Source organism: Coturnix japonica, unplaced genomic scaffold (assembly GCF_054131305.1).
Source record: "Coturnix japonica strain WE unplaced genomic scaffold, WE-NBRP24 Scf075, whole genome shotgun sequence".
In the NCBI taxonomy this organism is placed as follows: domain Eukaryota; kingdom Metazoa; phylum Chordata; class Aves; order Galliformes; family Phasianidae; genus Coturnix; species Coturnix japonica.
Window position 1 is genome coordinate 59,988 of NW_028188978.1, and position 20,338 is coordinate 80,325.

A 20,338-nucleotide genomic window follows, 5' to 3' on the forward strand; every position below is an offset into this window, starting at 1 on the left:
TGGCACAGAGATGTGGGATGGTACAGGGATATGGAATGGTGTAGGGATTTGGGATGCCATGGGGTCGTGGTACAGGGATATGGGATGGCACAGAGATGTGGGATGGCACAGGGATATGGGATGGCGTAGGAATATGGGATGGTGTAGGGATATGGGATGGCATGGGAACATGGCACAGGGATATGGGATGGCACAGGGATATGGGATGGTGTAGGGATATGGGATGGCATGGGGACGTGGCACAGGGATATGGGATGGCACAGGGATATGGGATGGCATAGGGATATGGGATGGCATGGGGACGTGGCACAGGGATATGGGATGGTGTAGGGATATGGGGTGGCATGGGGACATTGGCACAGGGATGTGGGATGGCATGGAGACATGGCACAGGGATATGGGATGGCACAGGGATATGGGATGGCATGGGAATGTGGCTCAGGGATATAGGATGGTGTAGGGATATGGGATGGCACAGGGATATGGGATGGCACAGGGATATGGGATGGCATGGGTACGTGGCACAGGGATATGGGATGGCACAGGGATATGGGATGGCATAGGGATGTGGGATGGCATGGGGACGTGGCACAGGGATATGGGATGGCACAGGGATATGGGATGGCACAGGGATATGGGATGCCATGGGGACATGGCACAGGGATATAGGATGGTGTAGGGATATGGGATGGCACAGGGATATGGGATGGCATGGGGATGTGGGATGGCATGGGAACATGGCACAGGGATATGGGATGGCACAGGGATATGGGATGGTGTAGGGATATGGGATGCCATGGGGACGTGGCACAGGGATATGGGATGGTGTAGGGATATGGGATGGTGTAGGGATATGGGATGCCATGGGGACGTGGCACAGGGATATGGGATGGCGTAGGGATATGGGATGCCATGGGGACATGGCACAGGGATATGGGATGGTGTAGGGATATGGGATGGCATGCGGACATGGCACAGGGATATGGGATGGCACAGTGATGTGACATAGCACGGAGACATGGCACAGCATGTGAACAGAGTGCAGAACAAGGGACCCATTGTGGGGACACATGGGATGCTGTGGGGCAAGGGAGCATTGCTCATCACCCCATGGTTATAGGGCAGATGTGTTGGCACTGTAGGGCCAGTCAGGCTCAGATTGAGATGCCCTGAAGCCATAGGGCCAGCAATAAGGCCAGGCTATAAAGGACTGGCACTGCCATGTGGGACACCGAGCAGTACCACCACGTGTCCCCACTGTCGCCCCCCCAGGTCAGACTGTGCCATCCTGTACAACGACCGCTCGGTGCTGGAGAACCACCACATCAGCGCCGTGTTCCGCATGATGCAGGATGAGGAGATGAACATCTTCGTCAACCTCACCAAGGACGAGTTCGTGTGAGTCCCCACCGTCCCCATTGTGCCTGCCAGCCCCATTGGCCCCATTGGCCCCACTGTCCCCATTGTGCCTGCCAGCCCCATTGACCCCATTGGCCCCACTGTCCCCATTGTGCCTGCCAGCCCCATTGGCCCCATTGGCCCCACTGTCCCCATTGTGCCTGCCAGCCCCATTGGCCCCATTGGCCCCACTGTCCCTATTGTGCCTGCCAGCCCCATTGGCCCCATTGGCCCCACTGTCCCCATTGTGCCTGCCAACCCCATTGGCCCCACTGTCTCCGTTGTCCCCATTATCCTCACATTGACCCCACTGACCCCATTGACCCCACTGTCCCCACTGTGCCTTCCAGCCCCATTGGCCCCATTGGCCCGACTGTCCCCATTGTGCCTGCCAGCCCCATTGGCCCCATTGTCCCCACTGTCCCCATTGTGCCTTCCAGCCCCATTGACCCCATTGGCCCCACTGTCTCCGTTGTCCCCATTATCCTCACATTGACCCCATTGGCCCCATTGGCCCCACCATCCCCATTATTCCTGCCATCCCCATTGACCCCATTGGCTCTACCATCCTCATTCTGCCTGCCATCCTCATTGTCTCCATTGACCCCATTGTCCCCATTGTCCTCACATTGACCCCATTGTCTTCACCATCACCACTGACCCCATTGACCCTATTGTCTGCATTGGCCCTACCATCCCCATTATTCCTGCCATCCCCATTGTCTCCATTGGTCCCACTGTCTCCATTGTCCCCATTGTCCTCACCATCCCAATTGACCCCACTGGCCCCACTGGCCCCATTGGCCCCACCATAAAAATTGTGCCTGCCATCCCCATTGTCCCCATTGTCCCCATTGTTCCCATTGTCCCCACCATTCCCATTGTCCCTGCTGCCCCCGTTGTCTGCACTCTCTCCATTGTCCCCATTGTCCTCACATTGACCCCATTGTCCCCATTGTCCCCACTGTCCCATTGGCCCCATTGGCCCCACCATCCCAACTGAGCCTGCCATCCCCATTGTCCCCATTGTCCCCATTGTTCTCATTGTCCCCATTGTCCCCATTGGTCCCATTGTCCCCATTGTCCCCATTGTTCTCATTGTCCCCATTGTCCCCATTGGTCCCATTGACCCCATTGTCCCCATTGTCCCCATTGGTCCCACCATCCCCTTTGTCCCTGCTGCCCCATGGTCCACACCAGCCTCGTCCCCTCTTGGCACAGGGAGCTGCGTGCTCTGGTCATCGAGATGGTCCTGGCCACCGACATGTCCTGCCACTTCCAGCAGGTGAAGTCCATGAAGACGGCCCTGCAGCAGCTGGAACGGTGAGGGTGGGGTGTCGGGGACATGGCACCGAGGGGGGGACACGTTTTGGGGTCAGCTCTGAGTCCTGATGCCCTTCTTAGGATCGATAAATCCAAGGTGCTGTCGCTGCTGCTGCACGCAGCCGATATCAGCCACCCCACCAAGCAGTGGGCAGTGCACAGCCGCTGGACCAAGGCGCTGATGGAGGAGTTCTTCAGGCAGGTATGGCCCCCATGTCCCCTGGGGTCAATGGGGACCCCCACATTGCTCTATGGGACCCCCACATTGCTCTATGGGGACCCCCACATTGCTCTATGGGGACACTCTGTGCCTCTGTAGGGTGACAAAGAGGCCGAACTGGGGCTGCCCTTCTCACCCCTCTGCGACCGCACCTCCACGCTGGTGGCTCAGTCCCAGATTGGTGAGTGGTGTTCACATCCCCAAACTCCATCCCCAACCAACCCCAAACTCATCCCCAACCCCATCCCAAACCAACCCCATCCCCAACGCCATCCCCAACCAACCCCATCCCCAACCAACCCCATCCTCAACCCCATCCCCAACACCAACCCCATCTAACCCCATTCCCAACCAACCCCATCCCAAACCAACCCCATCCCAAACCCCAACCCCAACCCCATCTAACCCCATCCCCAACCAACCCCATCCCAAACCCCATCCCAAACCAACCCCATCCCCAACCAGCCCCATCTCCAACCAACCCCATCCCCAGCCAACCCCATCCCCAACCCCATTCCAAACCAACCCCGACCCCAACCCCAACCCCAACCCCAACCCCATCCCCAACCAACCCCATTCCCATCCCCATCCCCAACCAACCCCAAACCAACCCCATCACCAACCAACCCCATCCCCAACCAACCCCATCCTCAACCCCATCCCCAACACCAACCCCATCTAACCCCATTCCCAACCAACCCCATCCCAAACCAACCCCATCCCAAACCCCAACCCCAACCCCATCTAACCCCATCCCCAACCAACCCCATCCCCAACCCCATCCCAAACCCCATCCCAAACCAACCCCATCCCCAACCAGCCCCATCCCCAACCAACCCCATCCTCAACCCCATCCCCAACCCCAACCCCATCTAACCCCATCCCCAACCAACCCCATCCCCAACCCCATCTCCAACCAACCCCATCCCCAGCCAACCCCATCCCCAACCCCATCTCCAACCAACCCCAACCCCAACCCCATCCCCAACCAACCCCATTCCCATCCCCAACCCCAACCCCATCCCCAACCCCATCTCCAACCAACCCCATCCTCAACCCCATCCCCAACCCCAACCTCATCTAACCCCATCCCCAGCCAACCCCATCCCCAACCAACCCCAAACCAACCCCATCCCCAACCCCATCCCCAACCCCAACCCCATCTAACCCCATCCCCAACCAACCCCATCCCCAACCCCATCCCAAACCAACCCCATCCCCAACCCCATCCCAAACCAACCCCATCCCAAACCAACCCCATCCCCAACCCCATCCCAAACCAATCCCATCCCCAACCTGGGACGATGCAGCCCCCCCTCTCCATCCCTTGTGCCCTTTTCCCCCCCACCTCAGGTTTCATTGACTTCATTGTGGAGCCCACCTTCTCCGTACTGACCGACGTAGCCGAGAAGATGGTGCTGCCCCAAAACGAAGACAGCTCCAAAGCCAAGGGGAACCCAACAGGAGGCCAGCAGCCCAGGTTGGGGGCCAGCATCCACCCCATCTCCTATCCACCAGGCTCAGCTGCGTGGCTGTGCCTCAGTTTCCCCTTTCTCAGCCTTGAGGGGGGAACCCATTGCATTTGGGATATGGGGATGTATGGGGTGGGGTGACCCATTGCATTTGGGATATGGGGATGTATGGGGTGGGGTGACCCATTGCATTTGGGATATGGGGATGTATGGGGTGGGGTGACGCTGGTGGCTCTGCCCCCTGCAGCTCCCAGTGGAGGCAGACATCCCTGGATGAGCACCTGGAGCTGGGGGACATCAACGCTGACCTGTCCAGCTTCCGATCCACGTGGACCAAATACATCCAGGAGAACAAGCAGAAGTGGAAGGAGAGGGCGGCCAGCGGTGGGTGATGGTCAATAGGGCCACCAGACGTCCTTTGGTGGTGGCCCATGGGATGGGGACCCATGGGATGGTGGTCTATGGGATGGTGATCTATGGGGAGGTGGTCTATGGGATGGTGAACCATGGGATGGTGACCCTGTGGGAGGTGGTCTATAGGATGGTGACCCATGGGGTGGGGACCCATAGGGAGGTGTCCTATGGGATGGTTACCCATAGGGAGGTGGTCTATGGGATGGGGACCCATGGGGGGTGGCCTATAGGATGGTGACCCATGGGATGGTGGTCTATGGGATGGCGATCTATGGGGAGGTTGCCTATGGGATGGTGACCCATAGGATGGTGTCCTATGGGAAGGTTGCCTATGGGATGGTGGCCTATAGGATGGTGACCCATGGGATGATGACCCATGGGGAGGTGGTCTATAGGATGGTGACCCATGGGATGGTGGTCTATGGGATGTTGATCTATGGGGAGGTTGCCTATGGGATGGTGGCTTATGGGATGGCGACCCATGGGATGGAGACCCATGGGAGGTGGCCTATGGGATGGTGAACCATGGGATGGTGTCCTATAGGATGGTGACCCATGGGGTGGGGACCCATAGGGAGGTGTCCTATGGGATGGTGACCCATGGGATGGTGGTCTATGGGATGGTGATCTATGGGGAGATGGCCAATGGGATGGTGTCCTATGGGGAGATGGCCTATGGGATGGGGACCCATGGGATGATTGTCTATAGGATGGTGACCTATGGGATGGTGACTCATGGGATGGTGTCCTATAGGATGGTGACCCATGGGATGGAGACCCATGTGGGGTGGCCTATGGGATGGTTACCCATGGGATGTTGTCCTATGGGATGGGGACCCATGGAATAGAGACCAACAGAGAGGTGACCCATGAAGAGGTGTCCTATGGGATGGTGACCCATTGGAGGTGACCCCATAAATGAGATGGCTTTTGCTCATCCCTGGAGACCCCCTGATTGTCCCCATGTCCCCCCGCAGGCATCACCAACCAAGCGTCCATTGAGGAGCTGTCACCCTACGAGGAGGAGCCCCCCGTGCCCTCCACCCAGCACAAGCACAACGGGGAGGTGGAATAGCACATGGTGAGGTGGGCACCCAATGCATGTTGGGGGTGGGGGGGGTCACTTTGGGGAGGGGGCTGCATCTCGTTTCGTACCAACCCTGACTTGTCCCCCATTGGGGGTGGCAGGTCCTCATCCAACCCAATGACACCGTCCAGTCCAAAGTCTTTGATGCCATCGACTTCAGCACCATTCAAAGGGAATCTGCATTGAGAGCATCCCCCGATGGCAGCGCCGGGTCCTGGGGGGGGGGGGCTGGGACCCCCGGGATCCCCCCCCCCCCCCATCATGTGCCAAACGATGCCAAGCCACATGGTGCTGCTCCATGGGAGATGGGTGATGCCCTTATGGCTGTTTAGGAATCTGCTTCTCGCCCCATAGGGGAACCAGGTGTTGGGGTGGCACTGTGGGGTGTAGGGGGGTGGCAGGGGGCTGGTTATGGCTCAGTGCCACCCCCATATTGGGGACACTCCCCTATGGGGCTCAGCCCCATGGACACCCCAAGGCTTCCATTGGGGTCCTGCCCCCAAGATGTGGGGCTGGGAGCTGAGAGGGGGGGAGATGGGGGGCAACGATGGTACCCACAAGTGGCCCTGAGGGTCTTCCAGCAGCCCCAGTTCTGTGCCTGCAGCCCCTCATGGACATCCAGCCCCCCCCACCCCGGCTCCAAAACACCCCCAGGACCCCTAATGAGTGCTCTAGAACCCCAAAGGAGTGCTCTAGAACCCCTAATGGTTACTCCAGAACCCCATACTGGAGTCCTCCATGACCTGGAGTCCTCCAGCATCCCCCTATATCCTGGCTCCAGTGTCCTCCAGAACCCCTAATGAGTGCTCTGGAACCCCTAAAGAGTACTCTAGAACCCCAAACGACTGCTCTAGAACCCTTAATGAGTGCTCCAGAACCCCATACTGGAGTCCTCCACAACCTGAATTGGAGCCCTCCGGCATCCCTCTATATCCTGCCTGAAGAACCTCCAGCATCCCGGCTCCAATAGCCCTCCAGAACCCCAAAGGAGTGCTCTAGAACCCCTAACGAGTGATCTAGAACCCCAATGGAGTGATCCAGAACCCCATACTGGAGTCTTCCACAACGTGAATTGGAGTCCTCCAGCATCCCCCTATATCCTGGCTCCAGTGTCCTCCAGAACCCCAAAGGAGTGCTCCAGAACCCCTAATGAGTGCTCTAGAACCCCTAAAGAGTGCTCTAGAACCCTTAATGAGTGCTCCAGAACCCCATACTGGAGTCCTCCATAACCTGGAGTCCTCCAGCATCCCCTTTACATCCCAGCTCCAATAGCCCTCCAGAACCCCAAAGGAGTGCTCTAGAACCCCAAAGGAGTGCTCTAGAACCCCAAAAGGAGTACTCTAGAACCCCTAACGAGTGCTCCAGAACCCCAAACCGAACCTCTTCATCCCCCCCTCCCCCCCATAACCCGGCGGTTCAGCTGAGCTCCATTTTACCCCAGCAAACCCCCCCCCCCATCTCCATCAGCCTGGAGCATCTTCCAGCCCCATTATCCCCCCCCCCATGGTACCTGGACCCCCCCCCACGGCTCCGGCCCGGTTCCGTCCATAACCCGGTTCGGGCTGGTGTGTCTTTGTACTTTTCTATCCATGTGATCACATCGTGCCTCCCCCCACCCTCCATCACAACAGCTCTGCCCCCCCCCCCCCTTACAGCACAAGCATGCGAAACCAAAACGCAGCCGCTAATGAGCAATTAATTAATAAACCTTAAGCCACCGCCAGCCCGAACTCTGAGCCGAACCGAACCGAAGGGCTGGGGATGGGGATGGGGGGGGGTTGGGGGTCCAATAGGGGGGTCCTGGGCTCTATAGGGTCAGAGCAAAGGAGGAGACGCTGCGGAAAGGATCCGTTTAATCCAGGCGTGGGTGCGCTCAGCTCTGCTTGCACACGCGTGTGTGAGTGTGAACGTGCACACGTGGGGGGGGGGGGTTTAAGTGCGTGTGTGTGTGTGTGTATATTGAAAGGTGGGTGTGCACAAACCCATCCCAACCCCCCCATAAGCACAAGGAGTTGTGCCCCCCCCCCCAAGACACAAGGACTTGTGCCCCCCAACCCCCCCAGACACGAGTCCTTGTGGCCCCCCCCCCATAATTACAAGGACTTGTGCCCCCCCCCAAACACAAGGACTTGGTTGTGGGGGGGGGGGGTGCTGGGGTCGCCCCATTGGTGGCAATGGGGACACAAAGGGGGGGGGGGTTTGTCCCCATAGAGGAAGGGGGGAGTTTGGGGAGGGAGGGGAGGGAGGTTGTGGGGAGGGGGGAGATAAAAAACATCCGCCTTAAACGCCGTCAGGATCGTAGAAAATGATCGGTAGTAAAAAAGGGACGAGGCGCTTCGGCTCCGGGGGGGGGACAGCGGCACCTGGGGGGGGGGACAGAGGGACAGAGGGACAGAGGGACATCGCAGTGTGCAACCTATGGGCCAGTGTGCACCCATAGCACCCATAGCATCCCTGTATGCACCCAATACATCCCAGTGTGCACCCATAGCATCCCTGTATGCAACCCCAATGGCCCAATGTGCACCCATAGCATCCCAGTCTGCACCCCATGACCCAATACATCCCAATATGCAACTCCAGTGCATCCCAGTATGAACCTACAGCATCCCAGTACGCAACCCATGGCCCAGTGTGTACCCATAGCAACCCTATATGCAACCCCAGCATCCCAATGTGCACCCAGTATGCAACCAGTGTCCCAGTGTGCACCCACAGCATCCCAGTCTGCAACCCATGACACAGTGAGCACCCAGTACATCCCAGTATGCACCCATAGCATCCCAATGTGCACCCAGTATGCAACCCATGGCCCAGTGTGCACCCATAGAATCCCTGTATGCAACCCCAGTGTCCCAGTATGCAAACCCAGTGCATCCCAGTATGAACCTACAGCATCCCAGTATGCAACCAATGCCCAATGTGCACCCAGTGCATCCCTGTATGCATCCCAGTGTCCCAGTATGCAACCAGTATGCAACCCATGGCCCAACGTGTACCCATAGAATCCCTGTATGCAATCCCAGTGTCCCTGTATGCACCCAGTGCATCCCAGTCTGCACCCCATGACCCAGTGCATCCCAATATGCAACTCCAGTGCATCCCAGTATGAACCTACAGCATCCCAGTATACAACCAATGACCCAGTGTGCACCCAGTATGCAACCCCAGCATCCCAGTATGCAACCAATGGCCCAATGTGTACCCAATACATCCCAGTATACAACCCCAGTGCATCCCAGTATGCACCCAGTACATCCCAGTATGAACCTACAGCATCCCAGTATGCAACCCATGGCCCAGTGAGCACCCAGTACATCCCAGTATGCACCCATAGCATCCCAATGTGCACCCAGTATGCAACCAATGGCCCAGTGTGTACCCAATACATCCCAGTATACAACCCCAGTGCATCCCAGTATGAACCTACAGCATCCCAGTATGCAACCCCAGTGTCCCAATGTGCACCCAGTGCATCCCAGTCTGCACCCCATGACACAGTGTGCATCCAGTGCATCCCAGTATGCACCTACAGCATCCCAGTATGTAACCCCAGTGTCCCAGTATGCAACCCATGGCCCAGTGTGCACCCAGTACATCCCAGTATGCAACCAATGACCCACTGTGCACCCAGTATGCAACCCCAGTGTCCCAGTATGCAACCAATGGCCCAGTGTGCACCCATAGCATCCCTGTATGCAACCCCAGTGTCCCAATATGCAACCCCAGTACATCCCAGTATGAACCTACAGCATCCCAGTATGCAGCCCATGGCCCAATGTGTACCCAGTGCATCCCAGTATGCAACCCCAGCATCCCAGTATGCAACCAATGACCCAGTGTGCACCCATAGCATCCCAGTATGCAACCCCAGTGTCCCAGTATGAACCTACAGCATCCCTGTATGCACCTACAGCATCCCAGTATGAACCTACAGCATCCTAGTATGCAACCCATGGCCCAGTATGTACCCAGTGCATCCCAGTACCCAACCCCAGTGTCCCACTGTGCACCCAGTACATCCCAATCTGCCCCCCAAGGCCCATTGTGCCCCCCACCCCCCCAGCCCCCCATCACGTACCTACACGCAGCCAGCAGCTCCCTTTCCCCCTGGTTCTATATGGGCGCCCTCCTCACCCGCACTTTGCCTCTCATCCCCTATGGCACAAACCAACGTGGCTCAGCCCAGACCCCCGACACCCCCCAACCCCCTTCAAGCCCCACAATAGGGGGACAATAGTGACAACTACTCACTGTCCCCAGGCTCTGGGCTGCCCTGTGCTGTGGGTTGAGCTGGGGTCAATGGGCAGCTGCCCCCGGGGCTGTGGTTGTGCTCGGGGTCCCCGTGGTGGCAGCAGGTTGTGCTGAGCTCCTGGGCTCCAATGGGAACATCATCGTCATCCTCACCCCTGGCCTGCTTGCACAGGTGATGCTCCACCATCATCTGCAGCTCTGCAAGGCAGGGAGGTGGATGTGCCCCCATCACAGAGATGGGGGGACGCTTGTCCCCCCCATTGGTGGCACCTGAAGCCCCCTGACCCACCCCATGGGGATCTATGGGAATGAGGGCATATGGGGATGGGGATCTATTGGGATGGGGATCTATGGGGATCTATGGGGATAGGGGCTTATGGGGATGGGGATCTATGGGGATGGGGGCATATGGGGATGGGGATCTATTGAGATGGGGGCTTATGGGGATGGGGATCTATGGGGATGGGGATCTATGGGGATGGGGATATATGGGGATCTATGGGGATGGGGATATATGGGGATGGGGGCTTACAGGGATAGGGACATATGGGGATGGGGATCTGAAGCCCCCTCTCCCCCCCATTGGTGGCACCTGAAGCCCCCTGCCCCCCCATGGGGATCTATGGGGGTGGGGGCATATGGGGATGGGGGCTTATGGGGATGGGCATGTATGGGGATGGGGGCTTATGGGGATCTGAAGCCCTCTGTGCTCCCATTGGTGGTACCTGAAGCCCCCTGTCCCCCCATGGGGATCTATGGGGGTGGGGGCATACGGGGGTGGGGGCTTATGGGGATGGGGATCTGTGGGGTTCTATGGGGATGGGGATCTGTGGGGTTCTATAGGGATGGGGATCTGTGGGGTTCTATGGGGATGGGGGCCTATGGGGATAGAGACATATGGGGATGGGGATCTGAAGCCCCCTCTCCCCCCCATTGGTGGCACCTGAAGCCCCCAGTCCCCCCATGGGGATCTATGGGGGTGGGGGCATATGGGGATGGGGATCTATGGGGATGGGGGCATATGGGGATGGGGATCTATTGGGATGGGGATCTGTGGAGATCTATGGGGAGGAGGGCTTATGGGGATGGGAATATATGGGGATGGGGGCATATGGGGATGGGGATCTATTGGGATGGGGATCTATGGGGATGGGGATCTGAAGCCCCCTGTCCCCCCATTGGTGGCACCTGAAGCCCCCTGCCCCCCCATGGGGATCTATGGGGATGGGGGCTTATGGGGATGGGGATCTGAAGCCCCCTGTCCCCATTGATGGCACCCAGGATGTCACCTCATGTCCCCCCATGTACCTTTGACGGTGGGGGTGGTGCAGTAAACCTTCTTCCTCTGCCTGGGGGACATGGCCAGACCCGACTGCAAAGCAAACAGAGATGGGGGGTGATGTGGGGTGGGGGCACCTCGGGGTGTTGGGGACCCCCAGGCCATCACTTACCTTCAGCAGAGCGTTGGGGAGCCGGTCCTCATCGATCTCTGGGGACAGTATAGGGACAGAAGGAGAGGGGGGTTAGGGGGGGGTGTCACCCATGGGGGTTTGGTGAGCCCCAGTGTTCCCATAGGGACATATGGGGGTGGGGGCGTATGGGGGTGGGGATCTATGGGGATCTATGGGGATGGGGACCTATGGGGGTGGGGATCTATGGGGTGGGGGCATATGGGGATCTATGGAGATGGGGACCTATGGGCATGGGGGCATATGGGAATGGGGACCTATGGGGACCTATGGGGATCTATGGGGATCTATGGGGATCTATGCGGGCCTACGGGGATGGGGACCTATGGGGATGGGGGGATCTATGGGGGTGGGGGCATATGGGGATCTATGGGGATGAGGACATATGGGGATGGGGGATTATGGGGATGGGGACCTATGGAGATGGGGACCTATAGGGACCTATGGGGATCTATGGGGACCTACAGGGATGGGGATCTATGGGGAACTATAGGGATCTATGGGGATCTATGAGGATGGGGACCTATGGGGATGGGGATCTATGGGGATGGGGATCTATGGGGATGGGGGATTATGGGGATGGGGGATTATGGGGATGGGGACCTATGGAAATGGGGACCTATGGGGACCTATGAGGATCTATGGGGACCTACGGGGAACTATGGGATCTATGGGGACTTATGGGGATGGGGACCTATGGGGGTGGGAACATATGGAAGTGGGGATCTATGGGGGTGGGGGCATATGGGAATGGGGGCTTATGTGGATCTATGGGGATGGGGGCTTATGGGGACCCTCAGCCCTGTGACATGCCCACATCTCTGCCCCCCATAGCACCCATAGATGGCATTTGGGGACACGACATCCCACCCTAAAACAAGAGAGATTCAACCACCCCATAAGAAGAGCCGGGTGGGGGCAGGGAGCAGCAGGGTCACATCCCATCCCTAAAGGCCACACGGAGGGGGTGGGGTGCTCTCAAATATCATCACCCCCCCCCCCTTCATTGCCCAACCCCAGGGCTGCTTCCCATAGAGATGAATAGGGACCCCCCCCCCCCTATTAAAACCCCCACCTGGGGACGACTGGTCGCTGTTTAACACCAGGCTGGCCGGCGTCGGGCGGCGGCGTCGTATCTAAAAGGGGGAATTAAAGTCGGGAACGCCTTTAAGCTCCATCCGAACCCGCATCCTCCCGACACCGACCCCTCCCCATGTCCTCGCCCCCCTCCCCATGTCCTCGCCCCCCTTCCCATGTCCTCGCCCCCCTCCCCATGTCCTCGCCCCCCTCCCCATGTCCTTGTCCCCCTCCCCATGTCTTCGCCCCCCTCCCCATGTCCTTGTCCCCCTCCCCATGTCCTTGTCCCCCTCCCCTTGTCCTCGCCCCCCTCCCCATGTCCTCGCCCCCCTCCCCTTGTCCTTGTCCCCCTCCCCATATCCTCGCCCCCCTCCCCTTGTCCTTGTCCCCCTCCCCATGTCCTCGCCCCCCTCCCCATGTCCTCGCCCCCCTCCCCATGTCCTTGTCCCCCTCCCCATATCCTCGCCCCCCTCCCCTTGTCCTCGCCCCCCTCCCCATGTCCTTGTCCCCCTCCCCATATCCTCGCCCCCCTCCCCATGTCCTTGTCCCCCTCCCCATATCCTCGCCCCCCTCCCCTTGTCCTCGCCCCCCTCCCCTTGTCCTTGTCCCCCTCCCCATGTCCTCGCCCCCCTCCCCATGTCCTTGTCCCTATAGGGAGGCGGTGGTTCCTTAGGGACGCTGCCCTGCCCGGAGCTTGAAGGGACGCAGGTGGTTTTTCCATCAATATTTCCTTAATGACAAACGTGGAGCTAATTATACCTCGGTTATGGGAAGGGAGTGGGGGGACGGAGCGGCCGTGATGGGGGCTCGGCCCTTCCTCGGGATCGCAGCTTGGCACCGTGTCCTTCAACAAGGTCACCCGCAGCATCCCGCCCCATACAGCGGGATGTGACCCAACGCTGCTAATGCTGGGGGGGTTGGGGGCCTCTTTAAGGGGGTTGGTGGCCATTTTGGGGGGGTTTGGTGGCCATTTTTGGGGGTCTTATGCCCCCCCTTGAAGGGTTTGGTGGCCATTCTGGGGGGTCTTGTGGCCCCTTTAAGGGGTTTAGTGGCCATTATGGGGGGCTTGGTGGCCCCTTTGAAGGGTTTGGTGGTCCCGTCTGGGGGCTTGGTGGCCATTTTGGGGGGTCTTGTGGCCCCCTTGAAGGGTTTAGTGGCCCCATTGAGGGGTTTGGTAGCCATTTCTGGGGGGCTTGGTGGCCATTTTGGGGGGCTTGGGGGGTCTGGTGGCCATTTTGGGGGGCTTGGTAGTCCCCTTAAGGGGTTTGGTGGCCATTATGGGGGGGTTGGTGGCCATTTCTGGGGGGCTTGAGGGGTTTGGTGGCTCCTTTAAGGGGTTTGGTGGCCATTATGGGGGGGTTGGTGGCCATTTCTGGGGGGCTTGAGGGGTTTGGTGGCCCCTTTGAGGGGTTTGGTGGCCATTTTAGGGAGGCTTGGGGGGCTTGGTGGCCCCTTTAAGGGGTTTAGTGGCCATTATGGGGGGCTTGGTTGCCATTCTGGGGGGCTTGGGGGATTTGGTGGCTCCTTTAAGAGGTTTAGTGGCCATTATGGGGGGCTTGGTGGCCATTTTAGGGGGGCTTTGGGGGTTTGATGGCCCCGTTTGGGGGTTTGGTGGCCATTATGGGGGGCTTGGTGGCCATTTCTGTGGGGTTTGAGGGGTTTTGTGGCCCCGTTTGGGGCTTGGTGGCCATTTTGGGGGGCTTGGGGGGCTCCTTTAAGGGGTTTGATGTCCCCTTTGTGGGGTTTGGTGGCTATTTTGGGGGGTTTAGTGGCCATTATGGGGGGCTTGGTGGTCCCCTTAAGGGGTTTGGTGGCCATTCTGGGGGGTTTGGGGGGTTTGGTGGCCCCTTTAAGGGGTTCAGTGGCCATTATGGGGGGGTTGGTGGCCATTTTAGGGGGGCTTGGGGGGTTTGATGGCCCCTTTAAGGGGTTTGGTTGCCATTTTGGGGGGGTTGGTGGCCATTTTTAGGGGGCTTGGGGGGTTTGGTGGCTCCGTTTGGGGACTTGGTGGCCCCTTTGTAGGGTTGGTGGCCCCTTTAAGGGGTTTGCTGGCCCCTCTATGGGGTCTGGTGGCTATTTGGGGTGCTGCTGTCCCCATCCCCTTCTTGTTCCCATACTGTCTCACCGCATCCCGTCCCTTCTCGCCCCGTTTCCCCGCTGACCCACTGACTGAATTAACACCGCTGAGGATTCCCCTAATGAGCCGCTCTGCCTAATGAGATGCTAATGAGATGCTAATGAGATGCTAACAAGCCGGCAGCGATGGAAGCCCCCTCCCCAGCCCCAACCCCAACCCCAGCCTCGGCCCCAGCCCACCCTGCGGCCTCCCCCCCCCCCTCCCACCTCCCCACATCTTCCCTGTTGTCATAGAAACCCGAGATCTGGATTTTAAACGGAGATTAGACCAAAATCTCCCCTTCCCCATCACCCACCGCCCCATAGCTGCCCCATAGCCACCCCATAGCCGCCCCATAGCCGCCCCATAGATGCCCCATAGCCGCCCCATAGCCACCGACCCCCCCCCCCCCATTCCACCTTCTCTGCCCCAAGGCTCGAGGTGACACTGATGGGATCTCAGGGCTGGATGTGGGTCATAAGACCCCATAGTGTGACCCCAGGGCTGCTCCATCACCCCAAATACCCCCATATAGGGTGGAGTCGTTGTCACCCCCAATACGAGGCAGGGGACAGTGGGGTGACCCCCTCAAGGTCACACAGCGACTGCACCCCAATCCCTGCTCAGGGATGCTCAGGTCCCAGCCCTATAGGAAGATCCATTCCCCAGCCCCATAGAGGGATGCTCAGGTCCCAGCCCTATAGGACTCCATTCCCTGACCCCACAGAGGGATGCTCATGTCCCAGCCCTATAGGATGCTCCATTCTCTGACCCCACAGAAGGACATTCAGGTCTCAGCCCTATAAGACAGTCCATTCCCTGACCCCATAGGGGATGCTCAGGTCCCAGCCCTATAGAACACTCCTTTCTCCAGCCCCACAGAGGGATGCTCAGGTCCCAGCCCTATAGGACTCCATTCCCTGACCCCACAGAAGGACATTCAGGTCCCAGCCCTATAAGACAGTCCAATCCCTGACCCCATAGGGGATGCTCAGGTCCCAGCCCTATAGGACTCCATTCCCTGACCCCATAGAGGATGCTCAGGCCCCAGCCCTATAAGACTCCATTCCCTGACCCCATAAGGGATGCTCAGGTCCAAGCCCTGTAGGATACTCCAACCCCAGCCCCACAGAGGGATGCTCAGGTCCCAGCCCTATAGGACAGTCCGTTCCCTGATCCCATAGGGGATGCTCAGGCCCCAGCCCTATAGGACTCCATTCCCTGACCCCATAGGGGACATTGGGATCCCCCACCTTTCTGCTCTCCTACCCAGTCTATATTTAGAGCATCGATTCAGAGCTGCAGCGGCCGAGCACAGCAGCAGCATCCCACTATGGGGACGGCATCGCTGTGGGGCTCAGTGGGGCTGGGGGTCCCTTCCGTCCCTATGGGGCTGATCTATGGGGACGAGAAGAAGGGGATCAAGGGGTAAAAAGGGGATGAATAGGGTTTGGGAACAGCCCCACTGGGTGGATCCAGCCCAGCCCTGAGCATGACAGAGCAAAGCACAGGGACAGCCCTGTAGGGTATGGGGGACACCAAGAGGGGGGCAACCCCAAACCCACCCCATTAAACCCTATTGAGGCAGCCCTATAGCAGGGACAGCCCCAAAACTTAACCCAAAGGGGGGGCTGGTTTGGCAATAGGGGTTTGTATATCAGTTAAACCTATAGATGAGTTCAGCAGAAGGAACAGCCCTGTGAGCATCCGGCCCTATAACTTTCCAGCCCAGCTTTATGGGGAAAGCTAATTAAAGTGGGGTGGGGGCTTCACCAACCATAAAAGCTCTGGGGTCCCTATGGATCCCTATGGGGTCCCTATGGTGAAGAACAAAGGATGGGGTTAGGAGAGTCCTAACCTGGATTTGGGGTGGTAAAGGGGATGTTGGTGCTGTCACCCACTGCTGTTAACCCCCCCAACCCCACACCGACCCATTGGGATGGGGCATTGGGGTCAGTGGGTGCCTGGGGGGGGGCTGAGGTCCCTTTAGGGTCCACATAGAACCCAATGGGATGCAGCCAAACTCAGCTGAGAGGGCAAAGCGAGGCAGGGATGGGCATGGGACCCCCCCACCCCCCCACCCCATTGTGCCCCTCAACACAAAGTGGGTCTGGGGGTCCTTCTCTGAGCCCCCCCCCTCCCCCCCTGCACTATGGGGGTAGGCAGGACCCCATTTATTCAGGGAGGGGAGGGGGAGAGGTGGGGACCCCCCCCCTATTAATTCCATCAGCCTCACAGAGCTCCTTATGGCCCAGATGCTGAGGGCACATGGCCACCCCCAACCCTTTATATGGCCACCCCCAACCCTTTATATGGTCACCCTGAACTCGTTATATGGAGCCCCCAACCCTTTATATGGACACCCCCAACCCTTTATACAGCCACCCCCAACCCTTTATATGGTCACCTTGAACTCGTTATATGGAGCACCCAACCCTTTATATGGACACCCCCAACCCTTTATATATGGCCACCCCCAGCCCTTTATACGGCCACCCCCAACCCTTTATATGGACCCCCAACCCTTTATATAGTAACCCCAAACTCTTTATATGGACCCCCCAACTCCTTATATGGACCCTCCAACCCTATATACAGCCACCCCCAACCCTTTATATGGCCACCCCCAGCCCTATATACAGCCACCCCGAACCCTTTATATGGCCACCCCCAACCCCTTTATATGGCCATCCCCAACCCTTTGCTCTGCCTTAAGGACTCTCAGCCCAACCCTAAAGCCTCACCCCATAGGATTTGGGGCTGAGGGCTGGAGGTGTGTGTAGGGGGGGGCCGGGGGGGGGGTTGTCCCCATATTGCCAGCTCTGGGACATGCAATACCTGCTGCTATTTTGGGGCCGCACGCTGAGCCAAAAGGGTTTGGCAATGGGCTCAGAACCCGAATTTGAGTCCTACCAGCCAACCCGTGTCCCCCCCCCACCCCATGTCACCCTATAGAGCCATAGGGCAGCGAAGTGGGGGGGGGGGGCACCGCCCTGCAGCCCCCCCTACTCCCACTGGATCCCCTCCAGGTGTTGAGCAACACAGGGGGTGGTTATAGGGCCGTGGGGTCCGGGTAACCCTACACCCACCCCGTGCAACCCAAAGGCACCGAGCGGAGCCAACACACAGCTCTGCCCTCCACCCCACAACCACCCCACAACCACCCCACAACCACCCCACAACCGCCCCACAACCCGGGGGGCTGCGTGACCCCCCCCCCACTTATGGGGCAGCGGAGGGACCCCAAGTGCTGACCCCTCCTCCCAACCCCCCCCGTGGGCCTTGTATTGGGGTCACCGCGCCCCTTCCCCCCCCATTACACCCCAAAACAGTGCGGGGACCCCACGCAAAACCCCGCGTCCCTACACGGCACCGGGGGGGGGGGGGCTGACAAGGAGCGATCCCCCCCCCATAACCCCCGGGATGAACCGCTTATGGGGGGCGGCTCGCCCCACACCCACCCCCGTTGCCGCTTGGGGGTCCTTCCCCTATAGCAAAGACCCCCCCCCACCCCGCTGTGTCCCTCCGTTGTCCCTTATGGGGTCTGCAGATCAGCCCCCCCCCCCCCCGTCCCTCTCCCTTTATCCCCACCTGCTCCGCCGCCTCCGGGTCGAGGTGCGGCTCCAACAGCGGTACCGTGAATTGGATCTTACGGGGCCCGTTGGGTTCCATGACCGGCAGCTCCTTCGGTACCGTCCCCGGTTCTCACCGGCGGCTCCCGGTACCGCCCCGCCCCGCCCCGCCCCGGTTCCGTTCCGCTTCTCCTCCGCCGCTACCGCCGCCGATCCCGGTCCCGAACGCCGCTCCGCTCCGCCCTATAACGCGGCCCCATTGGTTGGATGAAGCCCCGGGAGGGGAACGGGGCGGACAGACGGACGGACAGACGGACGGACAGACGGACGGACGGGGAGAGGCAGAGAACGAGGAGGGGATGGGCAGGTGGAGAGGAGAGAGGGACGGACACGTGGACAGAAGGACGGACAGAGGGACGGAGGGACGGATGGAGGGATGGAGGGATGGATGGATGGATGGATGGATGGATGGATGGATGGATGGATGGATGGATGGATGGATGGATGGATGGATGGATGGATGGATGGAGGGAGGGATGGATGGATGGATGGATGGATGGATGGATGGATGGATGGATGGATGGATGGATGGATGGAGGGATGGACGGAGGGATGGAGGAATGGATGGGCAGGAACGGAGGCAAAAGGACAGACAGACAGACAGGGACAGACAGACACAGGATGGACACACGGACAGGAGAGAGATTATGGGGACACAATGGGATCCACAAGCTCCAGGACGCACAGACACATTAGGGACTGACCCACCCCCCAGGTCCCAGCCCTATAAGGGCACAGGGACGGACAGACACACGGACACGTTGCACTCGATGAACGTGCAAAGTCCGCCCGGCACCCGCTGCCCTGGGTGCAAATTCCCCCCTCTCAATATCGATCGCTCTCATCGCTCCTCCCCATCCCCACAGCAGCTCCCCCCCCCCACCCCTTAATGGCCCCATAGGGCGATGTGGGCCTCCCCCTTACCCACAGCTCCCCCCCACCCCTTAATGGCCCCATAGGGCGATGTGGGCCCCCCCCCTTACCCACAGCTCCCCCCCACCCCTTAATGGCCCCATAGGATGATGTGGGCCCCCCCCTTACCCCCTATCCCCACCCCGTGTCACTGGGACCCCCATTGCCCCCCTAATGTGGGCAGTGAGGCTGCCATACAGCCCCCCCCTGTTAGTGGGGACGCATCCCCCATCCCACAGGGGACACAGTAGGGACAGTAACCTCCCCCCCCCCCCCAATAGCCCTGACCTCCAGCCCAGCAGCTGCTGCTGTTGGGCGTTGGGGAGGATTAGATGGTGAGAAAGAGCCCCCCCCCCCCAGCAAATCGTAATTAAAACCCAACTCCACCCCCCCACTAATCCACATTGTGTTCCCAAGCGGGCGCTGCCACCACCTCCTGTGCCATAGGACTCTATAGGACCCCATAGGACCCCATAGGACCCCATAGGACTCCATAGGACCCCATAGGACTACGTAGGACCCCATAGGACTCCATAGGACCCCATAGGACCCCATAGGACTCCATAGGACTCCATAGGACTCCATAGGACTCCACAGGACCCCATAGGACTCCATAGGACCCCATAGGACCCCATAGGACCCCATAGGACTGTGCATCCCCCCCCCATGCAAAGCCTGACACCCCCAGGGTGGGGATGGGGACATGCTCTGGTGTCCTTTGCCCTACAGCATCTGTCACTGTCATCTGTTGGGGTCTGTGGGGCATAGGGCCCATCCGCTCCTATATCTCCTATCCCATTCCCTGTCCATCCACTCTTCCCTATGCTTTGTTCCCTGCCCTATATCCCCTGTCCCTTCCCCCCCCCCAATCCCCTGTCCCCTGTCCCCATCTCCTTCCCCTATCACTGTTGCCTATCCCTTATTCCCCATCCTTTATCCCCCATCCCTTTCCCCCCATCTCCTA

General features: G+C 59.3%; 2 protein-coding genes across 7 annotated transcripts in view; one reads left to right on the forward strand and one right to left on the reverse strand.

Moving 5' to 3' along the window:
- PDE1B (phosphodiesterase 1B) overlaps nt 1–7,637 on the forward strand; it is a 21,065-nt gene extending 13,428 nt beyond the window's left edge. Inside the window, exons 9-16 of one of the 3 annotated variants that reach the window (XM_085534135.1) lie at nt 1,273–1,398; nt 2,620–2,721; nt 2,803–2,923; nt 3,041–3,122; nt 4,295–4,421; nt 4,661–4,797; nt 5,805–5,913; nt 6,016–7,637. In XM_085534135.1, coding sequence (XP_085390261.1) covers nt 1,273–1,398; nt 2,620–2,721; nt 2,803–2,923; nt 3,041–3,122; nt 4,295–4,421; nt 4,661–4,797; nt 5,805–5,902 — 793 coding nt within the window. In that variant the 3' untranslated portion in view covers nt 5,903–5,913; nt 6,016–7,637. Of the gene's footprint in view, nt 1–1,272; nt 1,399–2,619; nt 2,722–2,802; nt 2,924–3,040; nt 3,123–4,294; nt 4,422–4,660; nt 4,798–5,804; nt 5,914–6,015 lie in introns of those variants that run through there. The other 2 variants (XM_085534134.1, XM_085534136.1) reach the window with 2 other exon arrangements.
- On the reverse strand, nt 7,600–19,268 carry PPP1R1A (protein phosphatase 1 regulatory inhibitor subunit 1A). 4 transcript variants are annotated; one of them, XM_085534138.1, is made up of 7 exons: nt 18,422–19,268; nt 12,713–12,773; nt 11,620–11,657; nt 11,477–11,540; nt 10,169–10,366; nt 9,996–10,072; nt 7,600–8,277 (listed from the first exon to the last, which is right to left on the reverse strand). In XM_085534138.1, exons 1-6 carry the CDS (start codon nt 18,500–18,502, stop codon nt 9,996–9,998), a joined length of 519 nt encoding a protein of 172 aa, XP_085390264.1. In that variant the 5' UTR covers nt 18,503–19,268; the 3' UTR covers nt 7,600–8,277. The 4 variants fall into 4 exon arrangements, with proteins under 4 accessions (XP_085390264.1, XP_085390266.1, XP_085390265.1 ...); XM_085534140.1 differs by lacking the exon at nt 18,422–19,268 and adding an exon at nt 13,474–13,590; XM_085534139.1 differs by lacking the exon at nt 18,422–19,268 and adding an exon at nt 13,021–13,058.
- Nucleotides 19,269–20,338: the final 1,070 nt, after the last annotated feature.